Source organism: Rhinolophus hipposideros, assembly GCF_964194185.1.
Source record: "Rhinolophus hipposideros genome assembly, chromosome: 11".
Lineage (NCBI taxonomy): Eukaryota > Metazoa > Chordata > Mammalia > Chiroptera > Rhinolophidae > Rhinolophus > Rhinolophus hipposideros.
In genome coordinates, this window is record NC_138057.1 from 8,534,904 (window position 1) to 8,559,870 (window position 24,967).

At 40.9% G+C, this 24,967-nt stretch overlaps 2 protein-coding genes across 3 annotated transcripts in view; both read right to left on the minus strand.

Annotated features, from left to right (window-relative positions):
• Positions 1–2,123, minus strand: part of SLC35D2 (solute carrier family 35 member D2) — a 39,777-nt gene extending 37,654 nt beyond the window's left edge. The window contains exon 1 of one of the 2 annotated variants that reach the window (XM_081065146.1): positions 1,938–2,123. In XM_081065146.1, coding sequence (XP_080921272.1) covers positions 1,938–2,083 — 146 coding nt within the window. In that variant the 5' untranslated portion in view covers positions 2,084–2,123. The remainder of the gene's footprint in view (positions 1–1,937) is intronic. The other variant, XM_081065147.1, reaches the window with a different exon arrangement.
• A 1,972-nt stretch (positions 2,124–4,095) lies between these two features.
• On the minus strand, positions 4,096–24,727 carry ZNF367 (zinc finger protein 367). Its single transcript, XM_081066741.1, has 5 exons — positions 23,935–24,727; positions 12,839–12,989; positions 10,310–10,429; positions 9,721–9,859; positions 4,096–6,609 (listed from the first exon to the last, which is right to left on the minus strand). The coding sequence occupies exons 1-5, from the start codon at positions 24,331–24,333 to the stop codon at positions 6,387–6,389; spliced, it is 1,032 nt and encodes a 343-aa protein (XP_080922867.1). The 5' UTR covers positions 24,334–24,727; the 3' UTR covers positions 4,096–6,386.
• Between the last annotated feature and the right edge of the window lie 240 nt (positions 24,728–24,967).

Below are 24,967 nucleotides of genomic sequence, written 5' to 3' on the forward strand. Positions count from 1 at the left end.
AAGCAGAGCTCATGCCCCCTTTGGCACATTCCCTTCTGTCTGGAATGCTGTAGTGCCAATCACTCCATCCCAGGCTGTCACATTTCATACCTGAAATCACCTCAATTATTCATGAACTCACTTATTTTCTGTGTCCACCACTGACATGGGCTCTCCAGAGCAGGGGCTTTGTGTTGTTCACAGCCGCTTCCCTGGTGCCTGTGACAGGCTTGGCACATAGTAGGTACTCAGTAAGTACGGGTAACCCCCGTATAACACAGTTGTTAGGTTCCTAAAATGCCGTAATATGTGAATCCGTGTAATATGAAACAAAGAACTAGTACAAAAACGGGGGTTAGGTTCCCAAAATTTAAAAAAAATACTATTATAATTTTTATATTATGTTATGTAATTATTATTTTTTATATTTATTTTTATATTTATATTATTTTACATAATTATATTATATAATATTATATAATTAAGAGAAATATCTTTATTAAAGCAATTTTCATCAAAAGTATAACATATTAATATGTATTAAATGTTTTCTTCGTCATCACTACTAAGCACCATTCACCAAGGACGTTTTCTTTTTGACAAGATACCTTCATCCTCTGAACTTAACACACCACAAACAAAATGGGATTTAAAATTCTAATAAATTTTAAAATTCTGCAGTCAAATCTGAATACGCCAACCACGTTCAAATGAAAAATTTCAAATGAGATATCCTTTGCTCTGTTGTTCTGGGATTTCCCTAATTTCGAATGAGATATCTTTTGCTCTTAAAAGCTCTTATTATGCTCCGTGTTGTTCGGGGTTTTCTCTAATTCTCTAATTTCTGTAATTCTCTAATTCTCAAACCGCGTTAGAGTGAAACCATGTTCTAGGATGCTGTGTTGTACACGGGTTTCTCCCAATTCTAGAACTGGTTAGAGTGAAACCGTGTTATAGACGTGCCGTGTTACACAGGGGTTATCGTAATGCTGCAGGTGTAACTAGCCTAGCTCATGTTAAGGGTCACAGGTTAAGGGTCTCCGCTTTCTCAAGTATAAAATAAGAAGGCTGAAGATACTGAGGTCTCTTTGCACTCTTCATAAAATGCTGATTTTACAGTCTTGTTCACAGCCCTCCCTTATGACAGCTCCTCCAAAGCTCTGGGAGGTAATTAACAAGGTGTAATTATTCAGCTTTTGCATCTGATAAAACTGCTGACTATGGGACTGACCCAGGAGGCACATTTATTAAATGGTGAAACTGGGTCTAAATCCACAACGCTTTCGATGCTGCTAAGAGCATAATTTAAAAAGATTTTCTCGTCCTTACCAATAGGTTCAAGGAACCACAAATGTGCTAGTTTACTGTACAATCATCAAAAAAAAAAAACTGCATAATGTGAACGTCTCATTGTTTTCCCCAGTTTTCCACGAACGCTGGTAATGTGAGAATGATCATTCAATACAAATAAACTTCTCGCTCAGGACTCGTCTGTCGAAGGTCTCGATGTGTCTAAAGAAACATTCACTTGTTGCAGCACATCGGTGCGTTTGAAAGCGTTGGGAGGTGGCACTACAGAAGCACAACTACGCGGTGTCCTGCGGAAGTATCGGAGCAGAATGACTTTGTTAGGTTGTGGCTGGGTTTTTATAGAACTACGAAGGTCCAGGCCCAACGAAAACGTGGCCAAGGTGTGGAGCTCGCAGCCGTGCACGTTAGCGCAGGGCCTCCTGCCTACCGGCCCCCGCCGCCCGCTGGGCCGGGCGCGCGGCCTTGGTGCACAGATGGCAGGGGCAGCCCCACCTCGCCCTGCGCCCCCGACCCCGGGGGCCTCGCGAGTCCAGCCAGCCCCCGCGGGCCCGCGTGGCGCCGGGAGCAGGAAGGTGCCGGGTCAGGTCGCCGCCGAGCTGCCAGGCGCCCCCCGCGGACCCCCCGCGGACCCCTGGTGCCCTCCTCACCCGTAGGTAGTCAGCAGCGCCTTGTTGACCAGCACGATGAGGAAGGAGCACGCTCCGTAGAAGAGCGCCGACAGCGGCTGGGCCATCCCGGAGGGCAGCCGGGCGGAGGCAGTGTCGGCGCCCGCGCCGGCGTCCGGGCGGGTCATGGCCCGCGCCCGCCGCCCGCCGCCCGCCGTCCGCCGGGGCTGCGCTCCGGGGGCCCCGCCCCGCCCCAGTGGCCCCGCCCCAGTGGCCCCGCCCCGCCCCAGGGGCCCCGCCCCGCCCCGGTTCCGTCCCCGCCCCCGGCTGCCCTGAGAGGGCGCGGCCGAAACGGAAGGGAAAGGGGGACCAGAAACCGATTTGGGAGTTAAAAAGCCCTACCTTCTTCTAGGCTGCTCACTTGGGAAGAAACGCTTCGGTTACGTCTTAAGAGTTGGTTTTGCTTTTGTTTTCTACTTTTTGTAACGCATAATTTACATACAATAAAATGCAGGTTTGCGGAGTCCTCAGTGTAATTCTGACAAATGCATACACCCATGTGACCACCCAAATCAAAACAGGTTTTCATTACCCCAGAAAGTGCCCTTTGTGCCCCAAAGAAGTCAATCCCAACTCATTCTGATTCTATTGCGGTTGGTTAGATTTGCCCTTTCTAGAATTTCATATAAAAGATTATATTTTTTAAGGCTTTTTTCGCTCCATTTTTCTTACTTTTGCCATTCGTCCATGTTGTTTCTTTTAATTAATGAGTAGTACCACAATTTGTTTATCCATCCTCTAGTTAATGGGCATGTTGGTTGTCTCCACTTTAGGGATATCATAAAAAACGTCCCATAAACATTCGTGTACGAATTCTTGCGAGAACTGAACGTGTTTTCATTTTCCTTCCGCAAGTAGCGATGAGTGGAATGGCTGGGGTAAGGTGAGTGCAGTCTCGAGGCTTTCCTTCCCTCTGGGTGCTTTCTAGCAGGTTCTCTCCTTCCCCGGGGGGCCCATTTACCACATGCTGGGGTAACATCCGAGCATCCGTGTGTGTTCTCCTTAATTGAAGGAGAGCCTCCCAGGGCTGCCTACTCTGACCAGAGTCCACCTGTTTTAGCATTGTTTTCAAGTTTCCCATATTTTCATTCTAAATTATTAACTTTAAAAATCCGAAATCTTTAGCTTTTTAGAAAAGCTAAAGATTTCAAGTTAAATAGATGTTTGAGACTAATTAAATCCATGCCATAGAACTGTTTTTCTGTTGTAAGCATTGACCCAATATTTTCAGCACTGATAAGAACTAAAGCAGATCTGACTTTTGATAAATAACTAAAACTAAAAAAGCCAGAAAGGAGTCCACATTACCCCAAACAAGAAAACAAACACACATAAGATGGTTTTAAAATAGAAAATGAATTCTTATGCAAGCTGAACCCAAAAATCTGAACTTTGAAGTCATTTTGGTTAATTTCCTCAAAAAGATCAACTAAGTTTCCAGTGAGTCTCCAAATAAGTTTTGACTGCAAAAGAATAGTCACTTTTAATGACAGCCTTAATCATATTTGCCTTTAATTTGCTTCTGTGTACACACTTCCAAGACCTTAGGTCACTGTCAAAGTCTCATCTTTACTTTTTAAATGACAACTCACAACTAAAGAGTTGCTTGTGAAATCATACAAAGCCTGGATGGGCTGAACCTTGCCAATTCCAGTACAAGACTAAAGATATACCAAAAATAACTAATGAAAAACTTACACCGATTTGCTTAACTCAGAAAAGTAAATAAGTCCTGAGTGGATTCTTCAGGTGACCCCAGGCTCAACATATCCTGAGTATAAGTACAATGAAATCCCATTCCTGATTACGCTAATGTAAAGCCTGCAATGGGCTTACAATACTATCTACACCTGTGTATTTTTAATACTGTAACAATGAACCAGATGAGGAAGTTAGATGAATATCTATAATCTAAAAGGCCAGGATTTTAAAGTTAAGAAAAAGCAATTCACACTATGGTTCCAAGTAGGCTAAAAAGATGCCTGGGATGAGACTGGAATGAAATACAGAACTTACCAAACTAATGATGGAAGAAAGTAGGGCAGTGGGTGACATTTCTTTTTAATTTTTTATATCAAGTTGTTGTATATTTGATAGGAAAACATTATCAAGGGTTCAAGAATGAACATGTACTTTAAACTGTAAATTAAAATAAAATTTTATTCAAAGCATCTTTTAAAATTACAGCATGTTTATTCTTATGCTGTTAACTCTGCCAAACTACAACTTAGCCATAGAAGCATAAAACACTTCAAAATTTTGAATGTAAACCACATTTTTAAAACAAAAAGCAGTCTTAACACACCTCAAATTTTAAATGCCAATGTATTTTGTCCAAGTATATAGCTTATACCAAAAAAAGAACATTTTAAATATTTCTATAGTAAATAGTTGTAATAATTTCTTAAACTTTCAATCATACAAATAAAAAGTGTTTATGAATATAACTATTATAGCTGACAAAAGCTGACCAGAGAAATAAAAACCTTTACTTTTTAAGGCCTTAAATTTTATTATCTTTGACTTGGCAAGGATTTTTTAAATTCTTACTGCCCTTCCTTATGTAATTTCATCAAATTTTAAACTTCCCAAGACTGATGAGTATTGCTTTCTATAGTTCTTTAAATCATACTTGAGAAGAAAACTTCTAGAGAAAATATTGACACCTATACCAAGAAAATTCAATGCTATAGTGTCTCTAACTGTCTTTATAAGTGCTCCAAGTTCTATATATCAGATTACAAACAAAAATTCTTAGACCATTACAAATATAAATTTTCTTATTAAAAAAATCCTTCAAGATTTGTAATTTACTACACAGAGGATTACATTTGTAAGGTATGTCCTCATCATACACATCATTTGTTACTATCATCTTTCACACTTCTGCTCCTTTTCAAGACATTTACATCCCTCCCCTTTGTCATGGCTACGTATGTTAAACTATTGGTGTACTGCAACATGTGGGGATTTGGGGAGAAAGAAGCCTACATTTTAGATAATGTTTAAACTACATCTGTAGGCTACTACTTCAAAAAAAACAAAGGCGCTGAAGAGCCCATATTTCCCTCTGTTATTCCGAGGTTTACTCCAATTAAGCAATCTATAAAATTAGCATGCTATGCATGTTTTTAGTTTGTGCTTAAAACAAAAGCTAAAATGACGGAGGTTTATGCCTACATAAGGAGGTGAACCGCTCAGCTCTTGATTTTTCTGTTCATGCCTCAGTACATCAAGTGGTGTTTCAGAACTTCATCTATTTGGAAAAATGGTTTCAAACCACCACACAAGTTAACACACTTGCAGTTAAAACTATCCCAGAAGCCTACTTATTTGAATAGCTAATATTTTCTGCAGTGTTTAACTGATAGCTAAATTTAGTGAGCACAAAATAGCTTGGCATGTTATTCTGAAAAGCAAGAAGGTGGCTTTATGCACTGAAAATATAAATAGAAGGCTTCCATTTGCTAATAATTCTAAACAAGCAGTACAATTAAAATTTAGTGTTTGCTAACAAAAGATCTAAAACAGTTTACTACACAACAACCCTGTAGGTGCCCTTTTATCCATAAAAATCCAAGTGCCAAATCTCCATACAGGGCCCATAATATTTAAAAAAAACAAAACACCCAATTATTAGGCTACCAGACTTTGCAAGATTAATCACTCAATGTCAGCAAATGAGAAATATGAAATGTGCAAAAGTTCCCAAGTTAACAAGTGAGGGATGACAAGTGCTTTTCAAACCTGAACACCATAGTAAGTTGTAAAGCCTTGGAAAGATAGAATAAGACTGATTTTATTCCAATTTTGAAAATTCTAAACTATTGTGCATCCTATCGAGATCCTCAAATATCTACTTTTCTTCCAAAGTCCATAACTTAGAACATCTTCCGAAAGTCAGTTTTCCATTTCTCTAGTCTTGTTAGTCACACTATTTTGCAATTAAAACATATATATGTTACACACATATCTTATACTTTCTTGCTGGCTTCAGTGTTTACAGTATTATTAAACATACTAATATACATTGTTAAAAAATGATGTTATAAATAATCTATTTCAACCTTCTTTGGCTACATGTTTCTGTTTTTTCATGAGTGTCTTATTCAGAAAGTGCTTCCTGTGAGAACTGCTTCCAATGAATGCATTAAACTTGCAAAATCTAGCTTCCCACAATATGTAGTTTCCTACCCTGTACTATACGTCCCATATTTACAAAATATTTTAAACTTTACAACAATCCATTACCATATAAAAAAAAGTGCAATTCTCTCTCACCCCGTATTCTGGGGCAATGACATTCTTCATAAGTTTCTACAGAATAGCAGCCTATAATAAGCAAATAAGGTGCTTAGCTTATGCCCAAGGATCTACTTTAGAAGTACGCCGGGCAGTACATTTTGTACAGTGGGAGAGGTCCGTGTGCAGCTACTGGCGCAGTGGTGCTCCGGTCAGGTTGGCCAGCTCTATGAGCGCAAGGGCTCCGTGCAGGCGCTCCCGCTGCTCCTGGAGCCGGCGCTGGGCACCACTCTTCTCATCGTCCTCCTCATCAGACTGAAGGTATTCCAGAGGGTCCTGCTGTTCCTGATCTGCCTTCTGAACAAGCTTTCCTTTCAAGGTGGGCGTGCGCTGCTCTCTTGTTTCCCAATACCTATGGGAAATGCATCTGCATTAATTATAGGGTACGCATGATATTTCTTTCTTAATAAAAAAGGTTCTCTACCACAGTATTACATGTGCTTCAGTTTAAAAAGTTATAAAGTGATTTCACATATATTACATATATTTCCCATTACTAAGGAAACAATTCAAGTTCAAGAAGTTGAGGAACTTGCTCAGATTTCCAAATTCAAAAACTGGCAGTTCAGAGTCTCATTCTCAACTCTCTAATCACATATTTTTGCCATTAAACTATAGCTGCCTTAAAAATCATTATGTGAAATGCACTAAAGTATAGAAATAGGAGAACAAATAATTTAGAAACCTATTCACCCTATCCACAGAGGAATGGTCACTTCTGGCAGAGTTAACTAGGAGAAATTTTAAGCCCATAAAATATGACATACAGATTAATATCTGTACTACACAGAGCTTATTCAAAAATTTAGGAGCACCACCATTATTCTATTACATAGCCAAATGGCAATTCACAAGAGAAAATGCAAATATCACACCTTTTTGGTAACTAAAGAAATGCATATTTAAATGTCAATACCATTACATCCAAAGATGTCCATACAAAGACTTTTATATTAATGTTCATAATAGCTTTACTTGTAATAGCCAAAAACAACCCAATGCTTGTCAGTAGATGAATAAGCAAGTCGAGGTGTATCCATATGGATTACTACCCAGCAATAAAAAGGAATGAACACATGATATATTCAACAACATGGATGAATCTCAAAATAATGTGTGAAAGAAGTCAAACAAACAGGAGAACATACTGTTTGACTCCATTCGTATAAAACTCTAGAAAATACAAACTAATTTATGGTGACAGAAAGCAGATCAGTGTTGTTTGGGGAAGAAGGGCCGGAAGGGGTGGGGGTGATGGATTCCAAAGGGGCCCAAGGAAACTGTTGGAAGTGATGGGTATGCTCACATCTTGATGTGGGTGATGATTTCACAGATGTATACATGTCCAGATTGTACACTTTAAATGTGCATAGTTTATTGTGTATGAATTATATCCCCGGAAAGCTGTTTTTAAAATTACATACAAAAAAATACAAACACTATTAGATTTCAGGAAATCTAGACGACTTAAACTGGAAAAGTGTTGGCAATACTCAGGTATTAAAAAAGGCAAATATTAATACTTCAGGATGACTTAAAGAAAATGGCAAAAGGTAAGTTTAGCTAGGTCAGCAGGGACCAGGTAATGGAGGGCTGTGAGTGCCATAGTAAAGGGCTTAGACTTCATACTGGGGATCACATGAACATTCTAGAAAGATCCCTCTGGCAACAGCATGGACAATGGATGGAGAGGGTTGAAGTAGCTGAATTTTAGAGTATTAAGGAAGTAGAATCCATAAGCTGGTCACTGCGTAGATGGGAGAAAGAGAGGACAAAGGCAAGGATGACCAACAGTTTCTGGCTTGGGCGAAATCAGAGGTATGGGGCAGTGGAGGCCAGCCAGGAGGAAGAGCGAGGGGGAAGTGATGCAGTGAGCAACACAAATGTAATCCCTGCCTGGTGGAGCTGACTTGACGGTCAAGCAGGGAAGATAGACACGGAACGAACAAATGAGAGTGTGATGAAGATTTTGAAAGGGAAAATACAGTGTGTTATAAAAGCATCTATTAGGTGAGTCTGACCTTGTTTGTTTTGGGGGTTGGGCAGCAAGTTAGAGAAGAACTTCCTGAAGTGTTGTTAAACCTAAGTAAGAAATGAAGAAAGAACCAAGTGGCTAAGTGAAGAGGGAAGCGAGCATGTCCCACGGAGGCAATAGTGACCACAAAGGTCTGGAAACCACAGGGACAGTGGGCTTGTGTTGAGAAACCAGGAGCCCAGATGGTGGGAAACAGTTGGGTTGCCGGAGGGAGGCAGAGCTTCAGCAGCACAACCAGGTGGTCTAGACTTGACCCCAAGTGCAGAGAAAGCTGATGAAGCTAGGGAGGGGGGTGACCAGCTGCTGCTGGTTTCTATGCAAGAGGTGACTTCTTAAATCAAAACATCCTTAGAGAACGCTTTTATACTAACTCCCATGTTGCCGTTAAAAAAAATGGGTGCTTTTTGGTAGTCTAGAACATCTTTCTGTATATATCTATATCTAGGTCTACATATACAGGGGTGCCAAAAAAAATGTATACACCTTTTAAGAGATGTTATCTATGTATTACGTTTCAAAGTTGAATTGAATTACAGCAGCAATGTGTAGTATGACATTCGCTCAAAAGATGGTGTTAATCAAATGAATGCTAGTGTCACCATGAGACAGGCAGGACAGTCAAAGAAAATGGCAGAAGCACAGTTGTCATTTGAGGAACGCAAGACCATTTTGAAGTGGTATTTGAAATTCGAGAATGTTGTGGAAGTACAACGACAATGGAGGCGTGAGTGTGCAACAGAATCTCCAATATGCGCAACAATTACACTCATTTGTGATAAGTTTGAGACGCATGGTACTTACTATGTGAAGAAATTGAAACAGCATGCACAGAGATACAAGTGGATGCTTTGGTCAACGTTGCTCAAGCAGTAGTTTGTAGTAATCAGGAGTGTGTACGCTGACGGTAACCACTGTGAGCACCTCATCATTGCAGAAGTCAAACGTGACTTGTATTCATCTTTTGTTATCAATATATATTGAGTATTACAATTTTAATACAGTTTTTTCCTTTCTTAAAATGTGTATACATGTTTTTTGGCACCTTCTGTATAGGTAGGGGGGCATATGGATATATATCCCTACAATAATCAGCACATATCTAATTCTGATATAAAGAAAATGAAGAGGGTTTGAGCTAACAAGTGAAACACAATACCTATAAAACACTCTTTTAAAATGGAGAAAACTCTTGCTTTTAAAATAAACTGTGGTCTGGGCACTCAAGACTAATATCATATAGTAGTTTTCAACCACACTCAGATCCTAACAACATTCCTGACAATTCTATGGTTGAAGGAAATAAAGTGCCATTTCAAGTTATTCTATAAAATGTATATCAACTTATTTAAAATGAGAGAACTGTCTAAGTCCCAGCATCAGCCCTCCTGCTGGGTCGTGTTCTGCAGGGGACGCCCAGGAAAGTCTTACTTTGCCAACCACTCAGCGGCAGCCTGGTTGTCCACAGCCTGGTGCTTACTGAGAGCGTCGGTGGGCTCCTCCCGCTTCAGCCTGGCGTAAGGGTGCTTCGGACAGTGGCGGTTTGCATGAGTGAATCTGCTCAGGCAGCCTTCAAAACACAGAGGGAAACACTCATCAGAACCTGGATATCCAGCAGACATGGAAAACGTTCAGTTTCACTGGTAACCGAGAAAAGTAAATTAAGATGATGAGAAATCTAGACGATAATGTGTTTCCTTCAGTTTAATAGTTAAAAAAGTTTAAAACCCAAGTAAATACCCACTCTAAAGGCTGTATATACTTTTATAGATTTTTCTACCACATGTAACTGGATAGAGTATTTTTAATTGCCCTTTAAGATTTACATCTAAAAAGAATATTTAAAAATCAATTTTTTTCCCAGAAATTGAACATGGATCAAAATTCGCAAGGAAGAAAGTTTATGATGTTTTATAAAATCTGGATCAAAAAATCTCTCCTCCCAAAAAATTCAAGCCAAAGATATTTTAACTACCAACTCACAACTAGTTATTACATAAACTTAACTCCTAAACCATACCATTTTCCGAACAAACAAAAGGTTTCTCTCCGGTGTGAAGGCGCTGATGTGTTTTAAGCTGTCCACTTTGAACAAAGGCTTTTCCACAGTCTGGATAGTCACACAGATAGGGTCTCTCACCTAAGTAGACAGAGTGGATGTTACCTATTATTTCCGAGACAATAAGGTGAAAGGAGGAAGGGGCAGGGGGAGAGAATCAACCTTTCTATAGATCTTGACTCCAAACAATAAAACGTTACAGCCTCTAGAGAGCTGAAAGTGGAAATGCAAAGAACAGCGCTTGCATGATAGCAAGCAGCTATCCACCTGGAAGCACATTTTCTTTAGGCCTTGAGTTTTTAAGTACCCAGGTTCGAATCCTTGAAGCTATCATCTTCGGCTTCTCCCATATTTTTTCTCCCCATAATCCAAATCACTAGTGTTTGCTGGTTCTTTAAAATGCTGCTCACTCCTACTTCCTCCATCCCCCATTCTCTAAATTTGCTGTTAACTTTCCCTGTCAGACTGGCAGCCCCTCCCACCTAGACAAACCCTGGCTGGGCTCTAGTCAATCCCCCTGCACAGCCCTTACAACATAGCTGGCACAGAACTCTTGCTTTTGTCATGCCAACTACCCCCTAATCACCCCCAAACCCTACTATACTCCTTGGACAAAAGAAAATTATCTGCTGACTTCTAAATGGTCCCCTAAGGTCTGCACTGTAGCTACTGAGTTAGGGGGCTGAGATTCATTCCAGCCAGGAGGTAGTTCCTCATCTTGTTCTATTCCTTGAAAATCCTATCTTCTCTACGCATTCAAATCTCAATCCTGTAGGCTTTCAGTGAAACTCCTCCTACCTCCCCCTACCTCCAAATAATTGAGCTCTGCATCCTCGATTGTTCATGTATCATGGTACTCTCCTTATACAAAGATGCAGAATACCTTGTACTCCACTTCATTTCCTATACTTAACACAATGCCAGCTCAAGAAAGTGCTCCCAATTAAACTTGTTTCTTTAAAAAATGTTCTTTGATCAACAATTATATACTGGTTCTTCCAACACGACTCAAAGAACAGTAACTCGTGCTCCTTAAATTTCTCATTACTTAGAAATGTACCAAATGGTTGTGACAGTTGGACACAAGTTAATAAAACACAGGAGATAGGGAGGTTATTTAAAATAGTAAGAGAAAAGTTTTTTATAAAGCATATACTATTAGAGTTTAACTACACCATGGAAATCTTGGGGTCAGTTCCCTGGCATCTGGCATAGTAGGCCAAGGCCTAGCAGTATCAGTGGGTTAGGGTAGGTCAGGACTGGGGCTCAGGGATCTTTTCCTCATGCCACATGGTCTTTAATCTTATCTAGACTGGCAACGTGTGGCAACGGCCTGCCCATCTCAGTTTAGACTAGGCACATTTCAGGTAATTGGAGAGCCCCACGTGCTACTGTGATGGCCAGCATAGTTCTAGACTTCAGAGTATGAGAGGTTATAGGCAGTGGTATTTGGTTTTTGGTGAACGGGTTCCTGATATACGTAGGTTGGCCAATAAAGGAACGTGTATGGTCAGGCAAGTTAAGAAAGTTTATTAAGAGAAGTCTATTTTATTAAGAGAAAGTCTATCTGGCTGAACAAAGACGGCTACAGCCCGGGCTGCATGTCTAAAGGAGACTTGCAGCCCTACAGGAGGGGGTGAGGAGGGTTTTATAGGGGCTGTGCTGACAGGGTAGCATTGTTTAAACAGAAAATACTGCCTGTAAGCCAGTAGATGTTTTGTGGCATTTTCTGTTATCTCAAGTTTGGCTCTGTCTGCAGGTGCAGGCCAACAGACATTTTGTTGTTTTCTTGCAGACATGGCTCTGTCTGCAAGTCAAGGTCTCTGAGACCTAACATTCAGAGACCTAACATGAAGTCAAGGTCTCTAACATTCAGAGACCTAACATTTTCTTCATCTGTAAATTACTGGATACCATTATTAGAACCATAAGATTCCTTCTGAGGCCACCTTTCTCTGTGGAAAGAACAAGGGCTCTCTCTGTATTATTTTTTTCGCTCTCCATATGGTATTTAAAATGCAAGTATAATTTCTCTACACAGATAAAGATGTATGATACATTTGGGATGCATTTAATTCTGAAAAATTATACTTCACCTTAGATTTAATGGCACACTGAAGACTCTAGAAATTCTATTAAAAACTTGACAATCACTATTTGAATATTTGGCCTACAAATCAGTTTAAACAAGTATACATACAACTTAAGGGTGTATCAAGTAAAAATCAGATAGTAGAAGAATAGAACTGAATATAGCAATAACATTCCCATGACAACTAGATTACCGTGATAACTGAAAGTCACATGGTATCAATGTTCAGGAAGCCATCCTTCTCCACCAAAAAAGAAACTGACTACACAGTGTCTGTTTTTAAAAACTTTACAATATATAAATATAAGGCAACTAAAAAATTAATTTATAAGCCTGAATATTAAATCAGCTTTCAGGTAAATATTATTTTTGGCATTCTCTAAATTTGCTCAACTTACCTGTATGAGTTCTTTTGTGAGCCTGGAGTGATTTCTCTCGTGGAAACACCCTATTACAGATGTTACAACGGATTCTGCTGGACGAATGCTCTCCTTCATTTATTAAATCCCGGACGGTGTCTGCTCTGGGTCTACCACGTCGGATTCCATCCTGCTAACAATTGCATAAACATTAATATAATTTCATGGACTCCACTCATTAAAGCAAAGTATCGTAGCAAATAATTTTTTAAATCTTTCTTGAGAGCTTGTTTGGAGGTTCTAGCAAGGGAGCCCATATACACTCATATACACTTGACCGAAGAATGGTTCTCTCCCCTATTGGCGAAGGTCGTCCTCTTCAACCCAGCACGCACCTTGGGAAGGGATGCACATGGAGCAGTGAAGGAGGAAGGAGCCACCTGCCCAGCCAGCCAGATCAGCCAAATCAACCCTGGCGATCAATGGAGTGACAGATGTCGTAGCCAGATAGCCCTCACATCCAAATATTTCTTGAGTGACATCACCAAAAATGATAGAATATGTAGTTCCAAGCATCCATCTCTCCACAGATCACTGAAAAATCAGGCTGCCAGAATCAGTTTTGTCACAACTCCAGAAAATAGAGCTTTACAGCAACTCAGCGAACACTGAACCAAGAAAAAAGCAACTTAAAACAGTAGGAAAGTTTTGCAGCATTTTTTTTTTTAACTTGCTCTTACCCCTCCCCTTCCCCCACAGTGGTCTTAAAAATAGCAGCTTTCATTCTCAGTGTAGGAACCCGGTCCCTGGTTCCAGAGAGGGAAGAGTTGACCTTATTATGAAAAAATTGTGTTTGTCTGTTTTGACCTGTCTAGAGCTTCCTAAAGATCTGAGGCAAGGTCCTTCTCTGTTTTCCCTAACTTAGAACTCTCAGGGTAGAAAGGCCGCTACACAGAGGGCACTGCTCAAAACACTTGTAAGGCAAATGACAACTTGCTGCCACCTGGGACAAAAGAATTCAACTGAGGCAAGCAGATGTGCCAAAAGCTGAGAGAATAAGCTTGGAAGAGAATTTCTTTGGGAAATTAGGACACTGAAAAGTGCCCATAAATCCTAAAGACAGAAATTTAGAAAGCCAAACCCTTTCCCAGGGCAGAAAGCATGCTCAGAAAAGACCTGCAAAGACCCTAAGCTTTCACCCCTGGCTGATCTTAGGCTCAGCACAAGCAGGAAGTGAGGCTAAGGCAGAGCTGTACAGTCTGGCTAAGCACTGAAGGAGAGCTACAGCACAGAGCCATTCTTCAAAAATTAGAAGTTTTTCCCCTTTCTTTTTTTGGGTCCAGGAATTCAAGGAGATCTCTCTCAAAATATGAGCTGCCTACAAACTAAAGAAACAGACTTTAGAGAACAAACACAACGAAGAATAGAGTTTACAAAAATAGTCAAGGAAAGTCACTAAACAAACAACTGGAACCCACAGCACACACAAAAAACAAACTCTGAGGAGAAGAATCTGATTTCCAAAGTTACTACATTATAATATTCAAACCATCCAGATTTCAACAAAATATTACAAAGCATGCAAAGCAACAATAGTACAGTCCATACAGAAGAAAAACTAATAGAAACAGATCACGAGGAAGCAGACATTGGAGTTACTAGACAAAGACTTTAAGTAAACTGTCTTAAATATGCTAAAAGAGGTCATGGAAACCATGGACAAAGAAAAAAGGAAACTAGGAGAACACTGTTTCAACAAATAGAGAATACCAATAAAGAAACAGAAATTATTTTTTAACAGCTAAAAATCCTGGAGCTAAAAAGTACAATAACTGAAATGAAAAACTTCACCAAAGCGTTTTAATGGCAGATTTGAACTGGCAGGAAAAAAAGAATCAGCAAATTTGAAGTCAACTAAAATTATCCAGTCTGAGGAAAAGAAACAGAAAGAATGAACGGACCCTAGAATGCCTATAGGACATCAAATGTTTCAGTCTTCAGGCTGCTATAACAAAATACAACAGACTGGCTAACTTATAAACAACAGAAATTTATTTCTCATAGATCTGGAGGCTGGAAAGTCCAAGATTAAGGTGCCAGCACGATCAGAAAAAGGCGCTGTTCCTGGTTCACAGCCAGTGCCTTCTCACTGTGTCCTCACACGGTAGAAGGGGAAAAGGATCCCTCCAGAACCTCTTTGATAAAGGCACTAATTTACATTTATGACAGCTCCCATGACCTAAGCATTTCCCAAAGCACCTCCTAACATCATCATCTTTGGAGGTCAGGATCTCAATACATGAATTTTTAAGGGGGACACAACACCAAGTATAACAACATACACATAACTGGATACCCAGAAGGCAAGAGAGAAAGGGGCAGAAAAAATATCTGGGGCCGGCCCGGTGGCGCAGGCGGTTAGAGCTCCGTGCTCCTTACTCAGAAGGCTGCCGGTTCAATTCCCACATGGGCCAGTGGGCTCTCAACAAAAAAAAAAAAAAAAAAAAAAAAAAAAAAAAAGAATATCTGAAGAAATAATGGCTGCAAATTTCCCAAATTTGATAAGACATAAGTCTAAACATCCAAGAAGCTCAATGAACTCCAAAAAGAATAAACACAGAGAGATACACACTGACACATTAAATCAAACTATCAAAGGACAAAAAGAGAATCTTGAAAGCAGCAAGAGAAGTACTTCATCACATATGAGTCCACAAATAAAATTAACAGCTGATTTCCCAGGAGAAACTATAGAAAGCAGTGGGATGACATGTTTAAAGAGCTGAAAGGAAAAACAAGTCAACCAATAATCTTATACTCAACAAAATTACCCTTCAAAATGAAGAAATTAAGCATTTCCACATAAACGAAAGCTAAGAGAGTTCATTGCTCGAAGAACTGCCCTACAATAAATCTAAAGGGAGTTCTTCAGGCAGAAATGAAAGGATAATAACTCAATAACTAGACAGTAACTCAAAGTCATACAAAGAAATAAAGAAAACCAGTCAAGGTAACTACACAAGCCAAAATTATTGTATTTTTGGCTTGTAACGCTTTTCTTTCCTATATAAAAGACATGCCAAATGTAAAAAAAAATTCTAAATCTATATTAACAGTAACACAATACAAGAAAGTGTAGTTTGTGACATCAATAACAAAAAGGGGGAGGGACAGAGCTTTTGTATACTATTGAAGCTACGGTTGTATTGATTCAAAATAGATTTGTTTACATTTAAGAGGTTAATTGCAATTCCCAGGTTAACCATTAAAAATAAACAAAAGGAATGAAAATGGTACACTACAAAAAAAAAACAGTTAAACAAAAAAGAAGATAATGATGTAGGAATTGAGAAACAAAACAAGTATATGACATGTAGAAAACAGATAGCAAACTGGCTGAAGTAAATTCTTCCTTATGAGTAATCACTTTAAATGTAAATAGATTAAATTCTCTAATTAAAAGGTAGAGATGGGCAGAATGAATTTTAAAAACAAAACAAACTATGATCCAACTATATGCTGTCTATAAGAGACTCACTGTAGATCCAAAAACACAAATAGGGGTAGCCGGTTGGCTCAATGGTTAGAGCACAGTGCTCATAACACCAAGGTCACCAGTTCGATTACCACATGGGCCAGTGAGCTGCGACCTCCACAGCAATGTGACCTGAAGCTGAGCTGCACCCCCCACAACTAGATTGAAATGACTTGACTTGGAGCTGATGGGGCCTGGAAAAACACACTGTTCCCCAATATTCCCCAATAAAAACTAAAAAACAAAACAAAACACAAATAGGTTAAAAGTGAAAGGATAGAAAAAGAGGCAATTATCCACACATACATACCTAACAACAGAGCCCCCAAACAACATGAAGCAAAAGTGGCAGAACTGAAGGGAGAAAGAGACAGTTCAAAAATAGCTGGAGACTTGGGGTGGACGGGTGGCTCAGTTGGTTAAAGCATGGGCTCTCAACCACAAGGTTGCCAGTTCAACTCCCGCAAGGGATGGTGGGCTGCGCCCCCTGCAACTAGCAACGGCAACTGGACCTGGAGCTGAGCTGCGCCCTCCACAACCAAGACTGAAAGGACACCAACTTGACTTGGAAAAGTCCCGGAAGTACACACTGTTTCCCAATAAAGTCGTGTTCCCCTACCCCAATAAAATCTTTAAAAAAAAAAAATAGCTGGAGACTTTCAGTTCTATGTAATGGACAGGACAGCTAGATAGAAGGTCAACAAAAATATGGAAGACTTCAACAACACTATAAATCAACTACACCTAACAGATATATATAGAACATTCCACACAAAAACAGCAAAATATACTTTTTTTTTTTCTCAAGTGGACATGGAACATTGCCCAGGATAGACCATATGTTAGGCCACAAATCAAATATCAATAAATTTTTAAAAAATTGAAATCATCCAAAGTATCTTCCCTGACACATATGGAATGAAACTAAAATTAATAACAGAAAGAAAACTGGGAAATTCACAAATATATGGAAATTAGATAACACACTCTTAAACAGCCAATGTGTCAAAGAAGAAAGCACAAGGAAAACTGGAAAATACTTCAACATGGATGAAAACAAAAACAACATATCAAAATTTGTAGGACATAGTTCTTGGATTGGAAGACAATAAAAGACAGCAGTGCTACTCCAAGTGACCTGCAGATTCAATGCAATCCCTATTATAATTCCAAAGGCCTTTTTTGCAGAAATGAAAAAAACAATCCTCCACTTATATGGAATTGCAAGAGGATCCAAATAGCCAAAACAATATTTAAAAAGAACAAAGCAGGATGATTCACATTTCCCTATTAGAAAATTACCACAAAGCAACAGCAATCGAGACACTGTGATACTGGCATAAGAAAAGACATATAGACCAATGAAATAGAACTGAGTCAACGAACAAACCCTTCTATCTATGGCCAATTGATTTTCAAGAAGGGTGCCACGAACACTCAATGGGGAAAGAATACTCTATTCAAAAAATGGTTCTGGGGCCGGCCGAGTGGCGCAGGCGGTTAGAGCTCCATGCTCCTAACTCCGAAGGCTGCCGGTTCGATTCCCACATGGGCCAGTGGGCTCTCAACAACCAAAAAAAAAAAAAAAAAAAAAAAAAAAAAAAAAAGGTTCTGAAATAACTGGATTTTTATATATAAAAGAATGAAGTTGGACCCCTATCTCACATAATATATTTAAAAAATGAACTCCAAATGCATCATACATGAAAATGTCAGAGCTAAAAGCATAATACTCTTAAAAGAAAACAGGCCTAAGTCTTCTTGACCTTGTATTTGGCAATGGATTCTGATATGGCACCAAAAACATAAGCAACAAAACAAATAATGGGAGATATTTGCAAATCATGTATCTGATAAGGGTCTAGCTAGCATCCAGGATATGTAACATATACAGCTCAAGAACAAAAAGACAATCCAATTCAACTTTTGGTAAAGGAATTGAATAGACATTTCTCCATAGTAGTTATACAAAGGGCCAGCCAGTCCCTGAAAAGATGCTCAACACCATTAGTCATTAGGGGAATGCAAATCAAAACCACAATGAGGTCAATTATACCTCAATAAGTCTCAAAAAACAAAAAGAGATACTATTTCATATCAACTAAGTTACATTTTTAAAAACAGGATAAGTAGAAAATAAAAGTGCTCTTTGGTAAGAATGTGGAGAAATTGGAACATTCATACATTGCTGCTAGGATTGTAAAGTAGTTCAATCACTGGAAAAGTCTGACAGTGTGGTACAATGTACATATACATATACAACAAAATGTTATTACATAAGCCACAGAAATGATACATGCTAAAAGGTGGATGAAGCTAAAAAACATTATGCCAAGTGAAAAAAGCCAGACAGAAAAGGCCACATATTGTATGATTCCATGTAATGAAACATCCAGAATAAGTCCACAGAGACAGAAAACAGATTGGTGTTTTCCAGAGACTAACTGTAGAGAGAATAGGGAGTGACCACTTAATGGATGGAGACAGGGCTTTCTTTTGGGGTAATGAAAATGTTTGGAATTTGAATTAGGCGGTGGTTGCATAATACTGTGAATTACTAAATGTCACTGAATTATACTTCAAAATTGTTAATTTTGTTATGTGAATTACAGCTCAATCAAAAATAACTAAGGAAATCTGAATATACTATGGATTTTAGTTAATAACAATGTATCAACTAAGTTCATTAATTGAAATAAATGTACCATACTAATGTAAGATGTTAGCAACAGGGGAAACTGGGTATATGGTTCATGGGAACTCTCTATAGTATATTAACATTCCTATACAGTAGCTAAAATTGTTCATGCAGCATCAGCAAAGAGAGGGATCTAACCACGAGTAAAAATAGAGATTCCGTTGCCATCATTTATTGAGTCACAGTACAAGTATGGATTGTTACTGGTTATGGTCATATAATTATTTTAAATGTTTTTAAAAATGCTAAACAAATAAACACAGCATCTATGATCCATAAAAATACCAGGTGACTTTGTTAAGAAAATAATTGAACATGAAATAAGGTTAATTAAAAACCTTAGTGATACAGCTTCTCTGCCATAAAAGAATCTTTCCCCTAATACTTTTAAATACATAAAAACATATTGTTGACTATTACAGTTTGAAATAACTGATTAGTTAATTAGTATCAAAATTTTAAGATTACCCATTACTATTTTCTATGTTTCTGGTAAAAAAATAAACAGACGTGTAATAGAGAGGGAGATATATTTTTAAAAATGTTAACCATTTGGCTGTTTCTCAGCAACTCTAAGATCTTGTTTCAGCTACAAACCACACATTTATATTTTCCAGATGAGAAACAGAGAGCTAAAAAATATATTTTAGCCATATACAACTAGGCTTTACCACGTGCATTCTTTGAACTAAAAAAATAAGGCAAGGCAAGTAATCATCTAATGCCCTAAATCAATGAATAGAGTCTCTTTTAACCATAATATATAAATAAGCAGTACTACTTAAAAAGGACCATTTTCATTTTGATCTTAGCAATAAGAAAATGTTTCTAGGTACATTTTGACGATGATTTTAACTCATCATCAACCAAGTATACATTAGCCTAAGAGAAAAATCTGGTTGAGACTGATTTGCAAGAAAAAGTTAAGAAGAAATTCTAAGACATCCCATTGCTATATATGTGGCAACTGTTGCAAAATAAGCTACTAGAAAGAAGCAAAATGATTAAACTGCCAAAAAATGTTGGCATACATCAGTAAATTTAATTTTTAAAATAGAATTTCCATACCTCCAGAAGGTAGACTGGTGATTTTGAAAGTGTTTTCTAAAATATTTCATAATTGTTTAATAAAATTTGGGTTATTTCTCAAGCCACTTAGCATAATGTACACATTTACCTAGGCTTTAGAAAAAGTTAAGAAACTAAAAGTCCTTCAATTACTTTTATACAAAGCAAAATTCAAATAAAGTGCTCAAACACAACCTAGAAGAAAAAAAAAAAAACAGGTCTCAGAGGGTGGTGTGTGTACCTTGAAAAGAAAATGAGAAAATGTAATTTATCTTATTTCCCTTTCTGAAATCATATTTAGATCCAAATTTCCTATGGCTCCCATATCTGCATCCTAACTCTGTCCTCCACTTTGACCTATCTGCAAAACTTTCCAAGTCTTAATTTGAATTTATCTAGTATATTGTGTATACCCTCATAAAGCATCTCAATTGACATATGGGTAAATATAAATAGTGTGTATGTCAGAAGTCTACTTGCATTAGCTTGATGTTAAAAATATAAGGAGGGGCCAGCCCAGTGGTCCAGGCAGTTGGAGCTCCAGTGCTCCTAACTCCGAAGGCTGCTGGTTCGATTCCTACGTGGGCCAGTGGGCTCTCAACCACAAGGTTGACTCCTGCAAGGGATGGTGGGCTGCGCCTCCTGCAACTAGCAACAGCAACTGGACCTGGAGCTGAGCTGCACCCTCCACAACTAAGACAGAAAGGACAACAACTTGACTTGGAAAAAGTCCTGGAAGTACACACTGTTCCCTAATAAAAATCCTGTTCTCCTTCCCAATAAAAGTCTTTAATATATATATAACGAACCCCTAAAGTCAATTCACACATAATATACACAGGAGCATTATCATGGAGGGATTAAGAACAAGGGCTCTGGAAGGTTCCATCAGTTCTGCCACTTACCATATGCTAAATACACTTAATCTTGGGACTTAATCTTGAGGACTCTTTTCTCAAATTCCTCCTTCTTCATTGAGTAAACAAGGTAAATTAAGTAAGGAATTCACAACACTCAACACAAAGCATGGCAGTTTGCGGTGCCAGGCAATAAATGGTGGCTACTATGTTAACAAGTTATGTTTAATGTGGTAATTGCTATGTACTAATCAGTTATTTGTAAAGCTGTGTGCAGTATAGATGGTTGAAATGTTCAGGTGATAGAAAGGGGAAGCAGGATAGGCAGCTGGCCAGTCGTGAAGGGTAAATGGTATCTGAGGCTAAGCACAAAGACAAACCATGCAGGTCTCACAGTGGTGAAGTAACCTCAAGAATGCAGTCTGAGTAGAGGGCACAAGGGCACAAGATGGGGAGGCTTGGGATATCCTGTGAGAGATATGCCAAGGGCAGAGAGAAATTAGACCTGTTCCCTTCCTTCCCCAAATTCTACAACCTAGGAAAAGATAGTGCTAATATACAATTATACCCAAGAGTGCTAAGCAATCTTGCGATGAGGGGCCAAAATAAGTGGTTAGATGATGGGTGTTCTCCCACACAGGCAGGGGAGGCAGTGTTGGACAGGAACAAACCAGAGGAGCAAGAGCTGGGGAAAGGGGAGGAGGGTACAGGACTCAGATGTTAATGTCTCCCTTGGGAGCAGTGGCAACAAATAGAAAGCAAATGAACACAAATGTTCTCAAACCCACAGCTGTTATTGCCTCTCATCTGCATACTGAGAAGGGGGTATAGAGGAGCATGTTACTGGCACCACCTTTATTGGAAACTTGTCTCCCATCTTCCCAAAAAGTGAACAAAATCAGTCAACATGATTCAACCATGATACACGTGGAGATAAAGAACTACCAGCACTTCCCAGAAGCAAAACAAGGGGACTGGGACTCCCTATTTTTAGTCTAGAAAGTACTGATCACAAATCAAACTAGGTAACTTCCTTAAAGGTATATTCCAGGCTCCCCTCTCCCCCAAGATGGGAAAGCTAAATGAGTGAACTTTTGGAGTTGTACTTGGGATTGTTTCATTGATAAAAGGACAAGTTAGAATCAGTTTATTAACGTTACAATAGGAAATGCTGTGAGGAGGGAAAAAATGAAATATAAAGCAGCCTTTTTATTTGTACATGTTCTCCATCACTTCTGGTATATTTCACCTCTGAAAAGAGGTGGACAAAGTGGAAATAAAATTCAAATCTATGCATTGTGTAAGCGACTTTTATAAAGCTTTGTGTGACGGTAAGTCTGTTTTAGGCCAAAAAGAACATACCTGCAGATTTCATTTGTCTATAATAACATTAATTTTTTTTTGGATAATCCAAAGTTAGATTAAGTTATAATCAATAATAAATGAAAAGTCTTTCACAAGTATTTGTGCATGTGTGCCTTTATGTTGATCAACTATGTACTATAACCTAATATATGTGTTTTCTAGTTTTAAAAAAGGACTAAAGATTAAATTCGTTAACACAGAAAAATATCTAGGATACCCACCCAAGTAGTGGCTAAGTAAGGGCTACCTAAAGATAGCCAACAAGTGATTGGTCCCTTCACAAACTCACTCGGCACTATTATGAGTATTTGTACTGCTTGTTCTTTCAAATTTTTACTTTAGTGCAGTTTCAAGAGTTGAAGTGGGTTAAAGCACATAGTTTTACAACTTTATAGTTCTTTAATTACGACGCTATTAGTAACATAAAGTGTATCAATTTCCTCCGGCTCAAACAACACAGAATTTCAACACTTTTGCTACTGTGTGTAAAATGACCAAACTTGTTTCAATTAATAAAAACAGTATTTGCCAATACAGATGCACTTATCCACTAGGTGATTTAGTTGTTTTATCTTTGGCAAACTGCTTATATTATACAGCCACTAGAACCTGAATAGTAACCTTATATTAGCACCATTCATTCACTACACAACTATGTATTGAACACCTTTATTCAGCATTTACAGTGTACAAGGTATTAAAGTCGAATAGTCTTGAATAGTCGAAAAGCCGTCCTGGAGTTTACAGTTTATAGAGGCAAGTATTTGTCAGCAGAAGCACCCGGAACACACGCTTCAGGACTAGTAGCCACAGAAATTCAACCACAGTCCCAGCTCCCCCACTACCTAGCTGTGTGACCTCGGGGAGGTCTTCACCAATGCCCTCTAAGCCTCAGTTGCCTGATCCGTAAAATGTAGGTTTGAATCAGGTAGTCACGTCCTTCCCAGCTCTATACACAGTCTGAGTGCGAGCAATTCGAGGTTAGCGACAACAGCATCCCGTTCCATGTGCTGTTTGTTCAGCACCTGGCAAAGTAGTAAGCTGGATTAATGAAAGGCAGCGAGGGCCCAGCTTCCGCTGCCCAAGATTCCCCGACGTCCCTTGTCACCTTCCGCTCTATCTGCAGGGCATGCACAGCGGGGACGGGCGGGACCCACGCGGCAATGGAGCGCCCACTGCGCAGCGCCCTCGCTTCCCGCACCCGGAGGAACCGCTCCGGAAGGCGGCCCCTCCCCCCTCTGCCTCCAGGGAGAACTCGGCGGTCTGCGCAGCGACTCACGGGGGGGTGGAGCCGCCTCCTCCGCAACCCCAGGCTGCGCCCCTGCCCCCTGCACCTGCCGGCCGGGCTCCGGGGTCCGCCCGTCCGCTCCCAGCCGGCGTCACGTGGCGGCCGGCCCGCTTCCCCCGCGGGGGCCCGTTTTTTGGCGCGCGGCAGTGACGTAAGTGTCCTGTCACTCGCTACCGCCCCCGCCGCGGCCCCGGCGACCTCGCGTTTTAAACTCGGCCCCGCCCCGCCCGCCGCGTCCGCTGGCGCTGCCGGCTCCCCGGCTGCGCCGTTAACCGTCCGGCTGCCCCGCGCCCGCCCGCCCGCCCGCCCGCCCGCGCCGTTCACCTTGAGGTGGCCGCTGTCCGGGCTGCTCGCCTCCTCTTCGTCCTCGCCCCCAGAGGCGGCGGGCGGAGGCGCGCCCCGGCCCCGAAGCCCCGGGTGCGGGGCGGCGGCGGCGGCAGGCAAGGCAGTGGAGGCGGCGGCCCCCGCAACCCCGGGGCTGAGCGTCACGTTGTGCGCGTTCTCGCCCCAGCGCCACGGGTACACCATGAAGTCGCTGAAGCCGGGACTAGTGGGGATGAGCGGCGGCGGCGGCTCCGGCTCCCCTCCGCCGCTGCACGTGGGCTTGATCGGGGTCGTCCTGATGACCGACACCAGCACCCTCTTCGGGGAGTCGTGGCAGAAGATCACCGGTGGCGGCTGTGGCGGGTTGTCCGCCATCGGCGCCTCCGCGCCCCGGATCATCGCCCGGCCCCGATCGCAGCTCCGGCGGCCGCGGGCAGCAGTCTCTGAGCTCGGGTCTGGCCCTTCGCTCCCCTCGCCCGCGCTGCACCGAGTCGCTGGCTTTCAGTCCCGCGGGCTCATGGCAGGCGGACGCTTCCCCGAATCCTCCTGCGCGGCCGCCAGTGAAGGAGCGGAGCAGCTCGGCGGGTACCGGGCGTCCAGGGCCGGACCCCAACCTCTGGTCAAGCCCGCCCTCCGCTCTTTGTACTCCCCCACGCAGGCTCCAGCGGCGGGAAGCAGCGAGCGGCCTGGCTTGCCGTGACAGAAAAACAGGACTCACGGCGCCGAACCCCCGAAAGTAACAACCTGCCACCGGGGTCCCTACTCCGCTTTTCCCGCGTTACATTTCGCGCCTGGGCGGAACCAATCACTGCGAGGCCCCTGCCGGCTGGCCGCAGCGGCGAGTGACAGGCAGCGTGAGCCAATGACCGGGCCTGAACTTCTTTCTAGCAGAGCGGGGTGGGGCCACGACAGCGCGCGGGTCCTTTCTGCTGAGCGATTGGCTCCGCTCTTGTATTTTTTTCTCCCTGGAGGGCCAACTGCGTTCGAAACTCCGGGGGAGCGCGCGACTTCGGCACTAGCCCAGACTCTCTGC

What these genes read in the sequence shown, in the direction of transcription:
- ZNF367 (XM_081066741.1), bottom strand. Translation starts at nt 24,333, where the DNA reads ATGATCCGGGGCGCGGAGGCGCCGATGGCGGACAACCCGCCACAGCCG. An exon ending in CGGACAGCGGCCACCTCAAG is followed by an intron (nt 12,990 to 23,934) that starts GTGAACGGCGCG and finishes AATTGTTAGCAG; the next exon opens with GATGGAATCCGACGTGGTAG. An exon ending in TCACAAAAGAACTCATACAG is followed by an intron (nt 10,430 to 12,838) that starts GTAAGTTGAGCA and finishes CTGTCTACTTAG; the next exon opens with GTGAGAGACCCTATCTGTGT.